We start from the raw sequence: 14,063 nt of genomic DNA on the forward strand, positions 1-14,063 counted from the left end.
GTGTCTAGTTCCTTGCTCTCGTCTGAGAATTATGGCCAAGTAGTTCAATCTTTGTTTCATCAGGGCAATGCTTCTCATCGCCTCAGAATCGTTTAGATGTCTTTTGGCAAATTCCCAGCAGGTTTTTATGAGCCTTTAGTGAATAATAGTTTCTGTCTACCACCACCATAAAGACTTGGTTGACTTTCTCCGTTTCCACAAAAGAACTTGCATTTGTAGTGACCATTACCTTGTTTTCTGTCCGACCAGATTACTAAGCTTGGCTAGGAACCCAGACATAAGAAATCTGTTTCAGGGCAATTCAGGTCACAGTGCTTTTGGGCTCCTTAAAACACTGAAGAAATGGCCCGGTATCCTTCCCAGAGAAGTTGCCTTGACTTATCTGGTCTAACACACTGACAAATCTATCAATCTCAAGGTTTGGTTTTCACTCAGAAATACATCATCAACTGTTACATTAACAGATCGTATCTAACCAAATTCAATCAAGCACTGATGGTCTCTGAGTACTGTGTCCAGATCGACAGGGTACAAAAAAACCCAAAAAAACACAACCTTTTTAAAATCAATTTGATGTGGAAAACATTCAATCTGCTCAGTAGATGCTCGCATGTCAGTGGTGGTCACCTTGTTGCAGGGCAGCTGGTGCAGTCCTCACTCTCTGGACCTGTGCACTGCAGACAGGTAGCATCACACAGGTGGCACTTTCTTGATTTACTCAGGTACTCTCCTGCTGACAGAGAGCCACACTGAATAACACTGCATTATACCTGCTGCATACTTTTTGTGTGGTAGCATTTTGGTCGCTTCATGCCTTTTTAATTTGTTTACCAGGTTGGCTTTCTTTGTGCTCATTCTTTTTTTTTTTTTAATCTACTTGAGTGATCCTATTTGATGCTATGATGTTGCTCAGTTGAACCAATCAGCCAACACACTGTTTTCACTTTAATAACAGGCCCACCTCATTGTCCTCTGGTTTCTGACACCTCCTGCAAAATAAAGACTAAATCTTTCATCTGTCTTGTCATCATGTTCGGCGCAAATCAATTTCACAGATCAAAAATCCCTTTTGAAACTATCACTCAGATGGACTTATTGAGTTTTTTAAATTGATCTATTTTCCATTATGAGTTCTAAGATAAAGGTTGATGAAATAGATTATCATCATTTTGAGACCAGAAATGATCTTTGACAAGCACAAAATAAAATAAAAACTCAATTCTTACATAAACTTAAATTGATGATAATTTGGTAACTCACTGCAGAAAGTTTTGTTCGTCATGGCTTTTTGTGTCATTTGCCATTTCACTTCACATTTCTGGGGTTTCCCTTCATCGTACAAAGAAATACAGTTGATATAAACTTTATGCTACCCTGGGGCGGTCTGTGGCGTAGTGGGTACAGCAGACGCCCCATGTACAGAGGCTAAAATCCTCGCTGCAGCTGGCCCTTTGTTTGTTTTTTCTGTTTCTCTAGGGCATTGGAGTCATTTTAGGACAGGTAGAGGACAAATGGTTAAGAATTTAGCAATAAACAAAATCATCTAGACTGAAACCACAAAAGAGGCATTTTCTTCTGATGATTAGTTTTTGTGACCAGATAATGGCGGCATCAGCAGGCCTCTGAAGGAGAAGCAAATTGGAGCAGAAATCGGCAGGATCATCCACCACCTTTCCTCGAGCTCCATGGTCACATCCTCCACTGCTGAAAATGCTGAAATGTGCGTGGGCAGTCTGGAAATTGAGTTTTGGATGCCAGAAATCTCCACACCTGGCGGAGTAATTGTTGAGTCACTGCACTGATTGAAAACATTATCACACTCCAGGTGTATTTGTAATTTTTCATTCCACACTATGTAGCAGTGAAATGTACTCATTGCTCGTGTATCAAAACAATCCTGTTCGCCAAATTCGTTTTTCTCTTTCAGGAGTGGGTAAACTCTGCTCCCACAGAAAATAAATTTGACCCATCTTATCCATTGTGGAGAGAGAATTGAGTTTCCAAAAGTCTCTTCAACCTTCAGCTTTACACTTGGCTGCATTGAAACAGCCATAACAAAAGAGGCATAAACATTGTCTACTATCCCACTTTGGTATTAGACAAAGGTGACAGTCACTGGTTCAAGCCTAAGGATGAAGCTGTGTGTGTGTGTGTGTGTGTGTGTGTGTGTGTGTGCGTGTGTGTGTGTGTGTGTGTGTGTGTGTGTGTGTGTGTGTGTGTGTGGAAGAGCATCCTTCAAGGCACCGGCGTGGTTGTCTGTGCTCTCTGGCTTTCTGTGAAAAGCTCAATTGTGTCTTTGAAAAACAAAAGAGCTTCTTTGTGTACAAACACAACAGGCAGTGGCTTCCCATTCAGCCGAGCTCTGCTGAAACCATTCAAACAGCCCCCGAATAAACGCCGTCACTCTTCCTCACACACACAGATTGTCTCCCCTCCTCTCGCGCTAACAAACAAACGGCGAGCCAAGCTCTCGGGGGACAGAAAGCCGCACAACTTCACTCAGCAGAAATAGACACTTTGGACTCACACTGCCAGACGGAGCAAAGAAGAAAGAGAGGCTGTCACTCAGGGGAGTAAAACTTTTCCTCCGTTATAGACTACCCTGACCTTGTGACGATATGACAGTCTCTGTCAAGAAAGATAATTGTGTTGCCAGGTATCCCACTGACACCACCCACTCTTAGTTCCGAATCCCAGTTTCCTGAACCCTACTCCTCCTGAACCCTGCTCATCCCTGGTCCAAGCAGAAAAAGAATAACTTCATTCGGCCCTGCAGGTCATCTGGATAACATCATCCACCTGGTTTATCTACTACTGTGCACCTATTAACTGACATCAGATATACTTTATCAATCTTTATTGTACTCGCTGTGCAGGAGGTGAAGAAAGTTTCCTCATTGGCTGCCCTCACTTTGAATGAAACTAGATATAAAAAAGTGGAGGCTGATTACAGCTGGAATTGTCATCTGAGAGAGATCAAGCAACAACAAAAGAAACATCCTAATGGAATGTAGAGAGGACTGAAATCAACATTTGTCTGCACAGGGAAGATTAGTTTCAACAATAAAACAGCTTGCTTGATGAATTTGAAAAATTTGCTTGTTTTAAAGATAAAGTTGATCAGAAACTAAAGGTTTCTTAATACATTACCTCTGTCTTGCAACTACACTGCACCCCATGCCTCTCTAAACACGCGACCCCAGAGGTTGTGCTGTGGTAGATTCCAGAGAGTGGCCGTTAGCAGCACATTGCTCTTTCTATATCCTCATTTTTGGGGAAGTTAGAAGCCCAGGTCTGCGTATTTGGTTTCATGTCCACTGAGCTGTTCTTATTTAGTTTTAGCATGAGGGCGAGCCACAACAATGTTTTGGATCATAAGAGAGCAGAATCCACATGAATGCAAAGAGCCAGAGTTTCTCAGCAGAACAAAAATGATTCTCCAAATCTAGTGTGGAAGAACTTAACTGGCCTTAACAGAGCCCTGACCTCAGCTTTATTGGTCATCTCTGGGATGGACGGGAACAGAGACTACAAGACTTGTCTTGTGCCTAAATGGGATTGCTCCCATTTAGGCACCACCAAGTCTCCACCAAAGTCTTCCTTGAAGTGTGTAGTAGCGGACGAGTGCCAAAAGTTATTGTATTGAGATGTGCAGCATTCGCATCGAGGCACGATGTCAGCAGATCTATCCTAAAACAGACTTTACGCACATTTTTGACTCGCGTGTCAGAAAGTCGGATAGCTTGTTTGAGCTTGTGCCTGTGTTGTACCTGATTTGTCGGTCAGCGCTCTCCACGCAGATGTGCTGAGCTGGGACTTGCTTCCATCCCTCTGCCTCCTTCACCATCGCCTCAGCGTCCATCAAGCCAAAGCCGTACAGGTACAGGTACTGCAGAAACGGTCAAACAGTGGAAAGTCACAACTGATCAGACCACTCCTTTGCTGACTCAACTGTTTTGCAGACCAATGAGGATTTACCGTTGTTAGAGCTCTGGGACAGATTGTGAAATTTACTGACTAAACTCACGTCGATCGATCATGTGAATGAAAGGGTCAGTTTAAGCATTGGTGCGATTCCAGCACAATTCCAGGCTAAAAATGTTTCTTTATGAGGAAAACTCCAGATCGAGTTGTTCTTCTTAAACAGATTCTTTATTATGCGTATTATGAAATTACTCTGAAAAATTAACTCTCCACTATGAAAAATATAGTTTGGAAACCATACAACTTATCTTATGGGTACAGCTAATAAACAATGAATTCTTTTCATACTTCTCCACCCCCATTCTCTGCTTTGTCACTTGGAAGATCTCCAGGTACACTGAGCCTGCAGCCTGGCTGACCCTTAGTTTTCACTCTCTTGGTTTCTCTCCAACTCACACTCACAACACACACGCATTTATAACACACTCAAAGTTACAAAATAGCACCCACCACATGGACCCTGACAGATGGCAGCTGGCGGCGCAGTAGTTAGAAAGCAAGAACTAAACATTTTTGGAAACAGCTCATCACCCCTCCTCCGTATGGAATGATAGGAGTGCCACAAAAAAGACTAAATCTGTAAAAGAATAAGAAAATAAATGAGGAAACATATACAGAAATATATCAAATAAATGTGGAAAGATAAAGACAAATACCTAAAAGAATAAATATGGAAATATATTTTAAAAAGAAAAAGACGAAACATAAAAGAATTAAAGTATTTTCATTTTTATTTTCACATTTATTTGTTCATTTTCCTTTATATTTACACATTCAAATCTTTTTTAGATAAATATTTCTATCCCTCGTATGAAAGTTGCTCTATTTTCCTTTACTTTCAAATATGTCATTTACTTATTCCTTTATATTTCCTCATTATTTTCCATTTTGCTCTTCTTTTCTTTCTTTTTTTTTTAAAATACATTTCTCATTGCTTTTTCGTTAAATAACTCCAGTTAGTCTTTCCTGTTTTCATCAGGCTTTTTACTCTGGGCCAGTCAGGTTTGAGCCACAGTTGCCTCGTCCACAGAGCCAATAGGGTTTGAGCACGAGCGCAATCATGTTGAATCGGACTAATTAATCTGTCACCATTTCACCTTGACAGTATATCAAAATCCATTTATGACCACATTTGAAGGGAGAGATTAACAGTACCGTTACCAAATAATTCGGCCATCAGATTATTTCACAAAAACAGTAAATTGTGCTGTAAAAGTTAACATTTATTTCTCACCTCAAACAATTATCAAATAGATTTTGTTTGATAAATGAGGGAGAGATTAATTGGTCTTCTCATGCAAAAACTCCTAAAAAAGAAAAGGAGTTTAGTGCTCGATCAAACCCAATTGGCTGACAAGACGAGGCAGAGGCCGACTGTGGCTCGAACCCGATTGGCTCAGAGTGAAAGCTTGATGGAAAAAGTTCAAACTAACTCGAAATGAAGCAATGAGCAATTAAAATCAATCCAAATGGAAAAGAAAAATGAAACTAAAGGGATAAAAATAAATGAAAAACATGATTTAAAAAAGAAAAAAAACATGGAAAGAAAATAGAGCAACTCGCATATAAGAAATAGAGATTTCATGTCTAAAATTAAAACAAATCAATGAATAAATGAACAACCAATAAATGAACAAATAACTGAAAATAGATGAAAACGCTTTTCAATGTTATTTTGTCTTTTGCCGTCTTAATATTTCCACATCCATTTTTTCCTTTGTCTTTTTATTTCCTCATTCATTTCTGTATAGATTTCTTCGTTTGTTTTCACATCTTTTTTAAGATGTGTTCCTTTTTTTGTGGCAATCCTAGGATTCCATTTGCCGGACTAAAGAGAAAATGATGCAACCAAACTCCTCTGAAGCTTTTCTACCCAGACTTGTCTTAAATATGACTAAATACGGATACGTTCATTTCTGTGACGCTGTCCACATAAATGAACTAAAGTAATGACTTTTCACGTCCAGCTGATTAGTTCTGTTGTGTCGCACTGGAATTATGGTATGAGCATATACATGCTTGGATGCAACATCGTGAGTTTTTCTGCTTTTGTTTCAAGGTTTACGTCACCTGCAGCCTTTGCAGGACCATCTGCGTCCACTGACAATAGATCTTTGAGTTATGTGTTGTGTCAAGTAGTGTGTGTGTGTGTGTGTGTGTGTGTGTGTGTGTGTGTGTGTGTGTGTACCGTTGTAACCAGCAGCATTAGTCTTCCAGTCAGGAGCACTAAGGTAACCAGCTCTAGAAGTCTTTACAATGATGCGTTGGACATCTCTCCAAGTTAGAAGAGCAATAAAAGAGGAAACAGACACAGAAGTTTGCTCAACCATACATCATCATCTTATTTATAATATTATATATAATATATCTAGCAAGTGTAGGAATGAATAATGTTGTATGAACTAGGCGGATGAGTGACACTGTGCATAAATCCACATTCATACAGCACAATGTAGCGCAGGGGGATGATGCAGATGAGATGGTTATGTAAAATTCATTGTATTGTGAAAGAATGAGCAGAGCCTGGTGTGTGGATGTGTGTGATAGTCAACACAGTATTACAGGCAACACTTTTTCTCTAAGAAGAGCTGTATGAGGGTGAGTGAATGTGGCTTGTAGGGTAAAAGCACATTGAGTGGTAAGCTAGACTAGAGAATACAGTCCATTTGCCAAATAACATGAAGATGTAAACCTAAAGTGTAATAAGGACAGTAGGAACATTAACTAGCAGACATAGCTTTGTTAATGGGAGTAAATCTAGACAGGAAAGAGAAAAACAGAGGAATAGAAGGGGCAGGGGATTAAAAACACAGCAAAGGCAGGGACAAAGGATGAAATGTAAAATAATGTATAACAATGAAATACTGTAGGTAGAAGATCACTCAGAGGAAAATTACAGAAGGCATAAATAAGAGAATATGGATGCGCGTTCATCCACTCAGTTTCTCAGATCTCACGTGAGATCCATTTCAAGATGGCAGCCATGTGTCTTTTGATGTCCCAACATTACATTAAAAGGAAAAACCAGGAAGAAGTGGGTCACCAAGTTTCCTGGGATTCCCTTCTATCTCATATGTTGGCCAGATGCTCCGTTCCCTCCCCTGGTGTCACTGCCTCTAGAATTGGCAATACTCTAAAGCAGACCTGGGCATTCTACGGCCCGCGGGCCACATCCAGCCCGTCGTGCATCCCTGTACGCCCCGCGAGGCCTATTATAAATTACCAAAATAAATGGGGGAAACCCTCGTATTCCAAGTGCAATATAATGGTGCGACTTTTATTTTGAAATTGTTGCGCACGTGGTTACGTTCTAACGTGCTAGCATAGTCGAACTTTGGGGTGAACGTCTGCAACAAGTGAGGATAGCCATTCCCAGCACATCGCCGTCATGTCAGCTAAAAAGAGGAAAGTTGATATCGAAGGTCGCGTTTTCAACAAAATATGGACTGCCAAGTATTTATTTACTGACATCCAAGGTAATGCTGTGTGCTTAGTTTGTGGGACTCAAGTTGCTGTGCTGAAAGATTATAATCTGAATTGCCACTTCGTGACCAAGCATGAGGAGAAATACAAGAATCTGTCGGATGAAGAGCGTGCACGAGTAGCTGATGCATTGCTAGCCAATGCCAACAGAGACGCTACCGTCAAAACAAGTTTTGTAATTGCTCATAAAATCGCCTGGAGAAGCAAACCGTTCTCTGACGGAGAGTTCGTCAAGGAATGTTTAGTGGACGCTGCTGCACTGATGTGCCCTGAAAAAAAGGGTGCTTATGAGAACGTCTCGCTCCCCCGGCGCACTGTAACGAGGCGGGTGGAGGATATTGCAGAAAATTTGGAGCTGCAGTTGAAGGAAAAAGCTGCCGAATTCGACTGTTTTTCCCTGGCTTTGGATGAGAGCTGCGACGTACGTGACACCGCCCAGCTACTCATCTTCTTGCGAGGCATAACGAATGACTTCCAAATCACAGAGGAGCTGGCATCGATGCAGTCAATGAAAGGCACAACCACCGGCAAGGACTTGATGACCGAGGTAAATGCATGCTTGGACAAATTAAAACTTGAGTGGGACAAATTGGCTGGCGTAACAACAGACGGTTGTCCAAATCTGACGGGAAAAAATGTGGGATTGTTGAAAAGAATGCAGGATAAAGTAACCGAAATTAACCCCGAGCAGAAGTTGACATTTTTGCACTGTATAATCCACCAAGAGGTGCTGCGTAAGACGGTGTTGAAAATGAACCATGTCGTGGATGTTGTAACGAAAGTAGTTCATTTCATCAGAGCGAGAGCACTAAACCACAGGCAATTGGTGGCTCTTCTGGAGGACAGCGAGAGCGGGCATGGTGACGTAGGCTACCACTGCGCTGTCAGGTGGCTCAGCCTCGGCAAAGTCCTGAAAAATGTCTGGGATCTGAGAGTGCAGATTCAGGATTTCTGTGCCAAGAAAGGACATGACATTCCCGACTTTTCAGATGACGAGTGGGTGGCAGACCTCGGATTCGCAGTAGACGTGACTTCTTTGATGAACGAACTAAATGCCAAACTGCAGTGCAAGGGTCTGTTTGTGTTTGTGCATCAGATGTACAGCGCGGCGAAGGCTTTCATGAGAAAGTTAGAGCTTCTCTCAAGCCAGGTGAAGGAGAAGGTTTTGACTCACTTGCCAACACTGAAAGCAGCGACAAAGTCGGCCGATCACCTCCAGAAATACTCAGAGATGTTGGATGCACTGCATTGTGAGTTTTCGAGGCGATTTCAAGATTTCAAAAATCTTGAGAGTGAGATGCTATTGGTCTCCTCTCCCTTCAACTGCAGTGTGGAAAAAGCACCAAGTGATGTTCAGATGGAACTAATCGACCTGCAGTCTGATTCACTCCTTTCAGACCACTTCAGGTATTATTCAATAACTGCTGCTTGTGTGTGTGTGTGTGTGTGTGTGTGTGTATTCATGTAAGATGACAGACACCTTAATTTCCTTCAGAATTAATAAAAGTACTCTACTCTACTCTACTCTACTAGGTCAGTCTCCCTGCTGCACTTTTACTCCTCTCTCAAAGAGGAGAGCTTCCCACATCTGAGGAGGCATACTCAGAGGATTCTAGTCCTGTTTGGATCCACCTACGTCTGTGAACAGACATTCTTAGTGATGAAGTTCAACAAATCCAAACACAGATCCTCCATCACTGATGAGCACCTGTCTGCTGTCCTTCGCATAGCAACCTCAGACATTCAGCCAGATTTCAATGCTCTTGTTCAGGCCCAGAGCAGACTGGATTATTCTCACTGAAGAGTTGAAATTAAGTGGTAAATAAATAATAAATAAATTGCACTGATTCAATGACTGTTTTTGCTTTCTTCTTTATATATAGCCTACACCACAATTCCACATAGCCTATGAATAAATATAATACTAATATTAAAGATGTATTGATATGAATATAAAGAATATTAAAAAACCTTAATGATTCTAATAATAATAAAAGGTGAAAAAGGTAGGGAAGAACAACCATCCCTCTTCAACAAGAGTAGTAAATAATTAATGATTTGGCGCCCCCTAGTGGCGGACTGTGCTGGATAATGATTGATTGAATTAAGTGTGACCGTGGTACCCAGCTTTATATTAGACTCCCCACCACAGGTCAGTTCCTGTGCTTATTCCAGAACACTTTGCTGTAAGATTTCTCACAAAGAGCTGCATTGAAATGATAGTCATTAAGAACAATGTGCCTATTAAAAAAAAACATCAGCTTTCCAACAAATGTGTTTGAGTTTCAACAAGAGTTTCAAAAAGAGTTGTTAAGTGTGTGGGCCATTTGTTGCTCAGGGCCAATGTAGGATGTGTGTCAAAATATTTTTCTTTTTTCCCTTTTTTGTAATCCGGACATATTGTTATTTACCAGCCGCCACTGATGGTTATGCTTGGTCAATGAAATTACCACCTAAATTTATCGTGGCCCTCTGACATAATTTTGGTTTCTCATGTGGCCCCTTGAGAAAAATAATTGTCCACCCCGATCTAGAGTAACTATATAGCTAGACAATTTCTCCCTGAAGCGCTCAGGTCCAAAGATAACGACTTCAGTTTTGTCTGAATTTAGAAGCAGACAGTTCTGAGTCATCCAGGTCTTTATGTCTTTAAGACATGCTTGTAGTCTGACCAACCTATTGGGTTCATCTGGTTTTATAGATAAGTACAGCTGAGTATCATCAGCATAGCAATGGAAATTTATGCCATGCTGTCTAATAATGTTCCCTAATGGAAGCATGTATAAAGTGAAAAGAATCGGTCCAAGCACAGAACCCTGGGGAACTCCATGACTTACTCTGGTGTGTGAGGAAGATTCTTCATTTACAAGAACAAACTGAAATCTATCAGATAAATATGACTTAAACCAGCCTAATGCAGTTCCTTTAATCCCAATAACATGTTCAAGTCTGTGTAATAAGATACTGTGATCGACCGTATCAAATGCAGCACTGAGATCCAACAGGACAAGCACAGACACAAGTCCGCTATCAGAGGCTAAGAGGAGATCATTGGTAACTTTCAGCAGTGCTGTTTCTGTGCTATGATGCACTCTGAATCCTGACTGAAACTCTTCAAACAGATTATTACTGTGTAAGTGATCACAAAGCTGAGCTGCAACTATTTTATAAAGAACTTTAGACATAAAAGGGAGATTGGATATAGGTCTATAATGAGCCAACACTTCTGAATCAAGAGTAGGTTTTTTAAGTAAAGGTTTAATTACAGCAACCTTAAAAGTCTGAGGTACATATCCTGTCAACAAAGACAGATTGATCAGATCCAATATGGAAGTGTCAATTAATGGGAAAACCTCCTTGAACAGTCTGGTTGGGATTGGGTCTAAAACACAAGTTGATGGTTTAGAAGAGACTATTGCTGTCGTTAGATCAGAGAGATCAACTGGGCAGAAGCTGTCTAAATACAAATCAGGTTCTAAAGATACTTCTAAAGCTGCTGTACTTGATGATACATCACTGATAATAGTGGGAAGGACTCCATCAATCTTCTCTCTGACAGAAACAATTTTATTAATAAAGAAGCTCATGAAATCATCACTGCTGAGAGTTAAAGGAATAACTGGCTCAGCAGAGCTCGGACTCTTAGTCAGACTGGCTACAGCGCTGAAGAGAAACCTGGGATTGTTCTTATTCTCTTCTATTAATGATGAATAATAAGCAGTTCTAGCTTTACGAAGGGCTTTCTTATACATTGTTAAACTATCTTTCCAGACTAACTGAGACTCTTCCAAATTAGAGGAACGCCACTGTCTCTCCAGCTTTCTTGCAGTCTGCTTTAAAGCACGCAGCTGTGAATTATACCAAGGAGCCAGCCTCTTCTGACTGATTACCTTCCTTTTCAGAGGAGCAACATTGTCCAGTGCTGTACGCATTGAAACTATAGTGCTGTCAATGTTATGGTAAATTCGATGTCTGCTAACCTTTTGTCTCTTAAAAGACACTTTGTTGTAGACCCAATGTCTGCAGACCATGTGTCTGTTGATTAACACATTGACAATAATCATTCAAATGACCATTGTCTCCGGATTCTGCATCTCCCCAAAGTGCGAGACTTTCCCCCAGGGGGTGTGGCAAGGAGACAGTTGGAGAATACACACGGTGTGTTCTTTCAGGTGTCACCTGAAAGTCCAAACCCTCCTCTTTCTGTATAAATGCTTCTGATTTCCTTTGTTCTGGGTCTCTTCTTACCACGAACGCTGACTGGTGAGGATTGACCTCTTTTGCAGAAGAAAATAAACACGTGGCCGGCCGGCACAAACATTGAAAGTCTATATTTCACTTCTCATCAGATGTTATAGGATGGTAAGCAAAATCTTAATAGGGAGTTAAGACAATAATTCCATAACAATTTGGCGTTGTCGGCAGGATTCACGCGCAATCGTCAGGGGCAAAACACGGGAAGCGATTGGCCGTCCTGAATTATATAATTCAGCCTCTGAACGTCTGTTTAGTTTTTAAGACGGGAGGGCTTAACCGTGTATTTGTCCTGAATCGTTGCCGCTGAAGTCCAACGAACATAGATCAGCGAAAAACCATCTGGTGAGTACTGAAATATTGACTTCTAAATTATTATTTCAAATTTGGGTTTTAACATTTCCATTTCTCATGATCTTAGCAGGTGGCAAAGTTTTTTTTACTGCTTGGGAACTTAAGACAGACGAAGCAGAGGGTGTTAAATGTTCGTAAAACGTTTGTCTAATGTAGTTTTTTGCTGCTTGTAAACTTTAAGAAAAACGAAGCAGAAAGATGAATGTGTTTGTCAGAAGGGTGAATGTGTTTGTTTGTAGTTTTTTGCTGCTTGTAAACTTTAAGAAAAACGAAGTAGAAAGATGAATGTGTTTGTCAGAAGGGTGAATGTGTTTGTTTGTAGTTTTTTGCTGCTTGTAAACTTTAAGAAAAACGAAGCAGAAAGATGAATGTGTTTGTCAGAAGGGTGAATGTGTTTGTTTGTAGTTTTTTGCTGCTTGTAAACTTTAAGAAAAACGAAGCAGAAAGATGAATGTGTTTGTCAGAAGGGTGAATGTGTTTGTTTGTAGTTTTTTGCTGCTTGTAAACTTTAAGAAAAACGAAGCAGAGGAAAGTTCTACTTGGAGAATAATCAGTCGTACGACGCTTCCTAGTTGGGGTGGGAAGCAGGGTCCCCGTTGAGGGAGCGCGGCCTCCGGGGAGGGCCACTTGTTGACGTTATGAGAAGGAAATGTGGGGAAAGAAGTTTAAAATATCTAAATGTTTGGACGAATGAGTTTGGGTTTCCAATAGGGGGATCCTTTATTTTAAAAGACATATCAAAGTTAGAAAAAAAAAACTGAAGAATAGAGAACAGGAAATAATAAGACAGAACAAAATTCAAAGAGTTTACTAGAGAAAAAAAAAAAAAAAAAAGGAAAAGTGACATCTGTGTGCACACCCAAAGGAAAATCCAGCTGGTAACTAAAGCACTTCTAAAAAACTTTTGTTGTTTGTCCAAAGAAAACACTGTACTCAAACAGCCTTACAGGAGGTCTCCAAGTCACTGTGGACTGTCGGTAAGTATGATGTTTTTCAAAGTTTGTGAAAATGTTGTCATCACTCCAAAATCAGACTTTAAACTTAGTAATTCAGTTAAACAAGAAGCCATCAATTCTTTGAGCCTCTTAAGACAGCAGGAGTCATTGTCCCGGATGATGATTCTCCAAAACACACACATTTATTTCCTGATAAGAAGATCAGAGATAAAGATCAGCTAACACAGTGGCGTGTTGTTCAGGGTCTGCAAGCAGGTAATGCAGCCAATTAATACAATATTTGTTTCAATGGTCAACTTTTTCAGACATCTAATTTGAGGCTCCAGGTTTACACAGGAAGCTAATTCTGGTTTGCTTTCAACTTCAGCACACGAGGCCATACATTCACACGTCTGTTTCAAGAATACTGTGAAAGCCAATGAAGCGCTCAGACAGTCTTGAATCCTTTGTTTTCTCTCCAGACACTACTTTGTTACAATATGCTGATGACCTAAAGATTTGCATCCCACTTTGCAGGTCTATTCTGATGTTGATATTCTATTCTCACACTAACAACATTCAGATCCTGTCTCTCTCTAGGAAATGCAGGCGAGGATGCCGCTGGCTGCAAACAGAGCGACATTCCAACACACTGATCCTTTATTTGTATCAATTCCTGTTACCATTCCCAACTTTCTTACAGCAACACAGCCCTTCGCCACACCACAGGAAAAGACGCTCCAGTGCCACACAGAAAAGGAAGCTGTGTGGTGTGGACCTGACGATAAATCTTTCCTGCCTGAACATTTCTTTCCTCACTTTGCATAAGTGACACATGGGTTGAACCATGTGTCAAAAGGGGGGAATAATGCCATAACCCAACACTGTTTCATTAAAGATGGATGCCATAACCCAACACTGTTTTCACTAAAGGATTTTCAGATATTCTTCAAGTTTCATCAATCATGAATGGTTTGTGCAACGCATAACAGGTAAAACAAAACGATCACACCCACTCACCCACCACAGACAGACCATTTGAACACCTGACGA

The 14,063-nt window shown here is 40.7% G+C and overlaps 1 protein-coding gene across 1 annotated transcript; it reads left to right on the top strand.

The window, feature by feature from the left end:
* Positions 1-7,372: 7,372 nt before the first annotated feature.
* On the top strand, positions 7,373-9,268 carry LOC142391966 (general transcription factor II-I repeat domain-containing protein 2A-like). The gene is made up of 2 exons (XM_075478162.1): positions 7,373-8,874; positions 9,001-9,268. The coding sequence occupies exons 1-2, from the start codon at positions 7,373-7,375 to the stop codon at positions 9,266-9,268; spliced, it is 1,770 nt and encodes a 589-aa protein (XP_075334277.1).
* Positions 9,269-14,063: the final 4,795 nt, after the last annotated feature.

This window comes from Odontesthes bonariensis, chromosome 11 (genome assembly GCF_027942865.1).
Source record: "Odontesthes bonariensis isolate fOdoBon6 chromosome 11, fOdoBon6.hap1, whole genome shotgun sequence".
Taxonomy (NCBI): domain Eukaryota; kingdom Metazoa; phylum Chordata; class Actinopteri; order Atheriniformes; family Atherinopsidae; genus Odontesthes; species Odontesthes bonariensis.

Bases quoted from the DNA above. Each gene is read 5' to 3' on its own strand.
- LOC142391966 (XM_075478162.1), top strand. From the start codon at position 7,373: ATGTCAGCTAAAAAGAGGAAAGTTGATATCGAAGGTCGCGTTTTCAAC. The intron at 8,875-9,000 runs GTATTATTCAAT...CTACTCTACTAG, and splicing joins CTCCTTTCAGACCACTTCAG to GTCAGTCTCCCTGCTGCACT.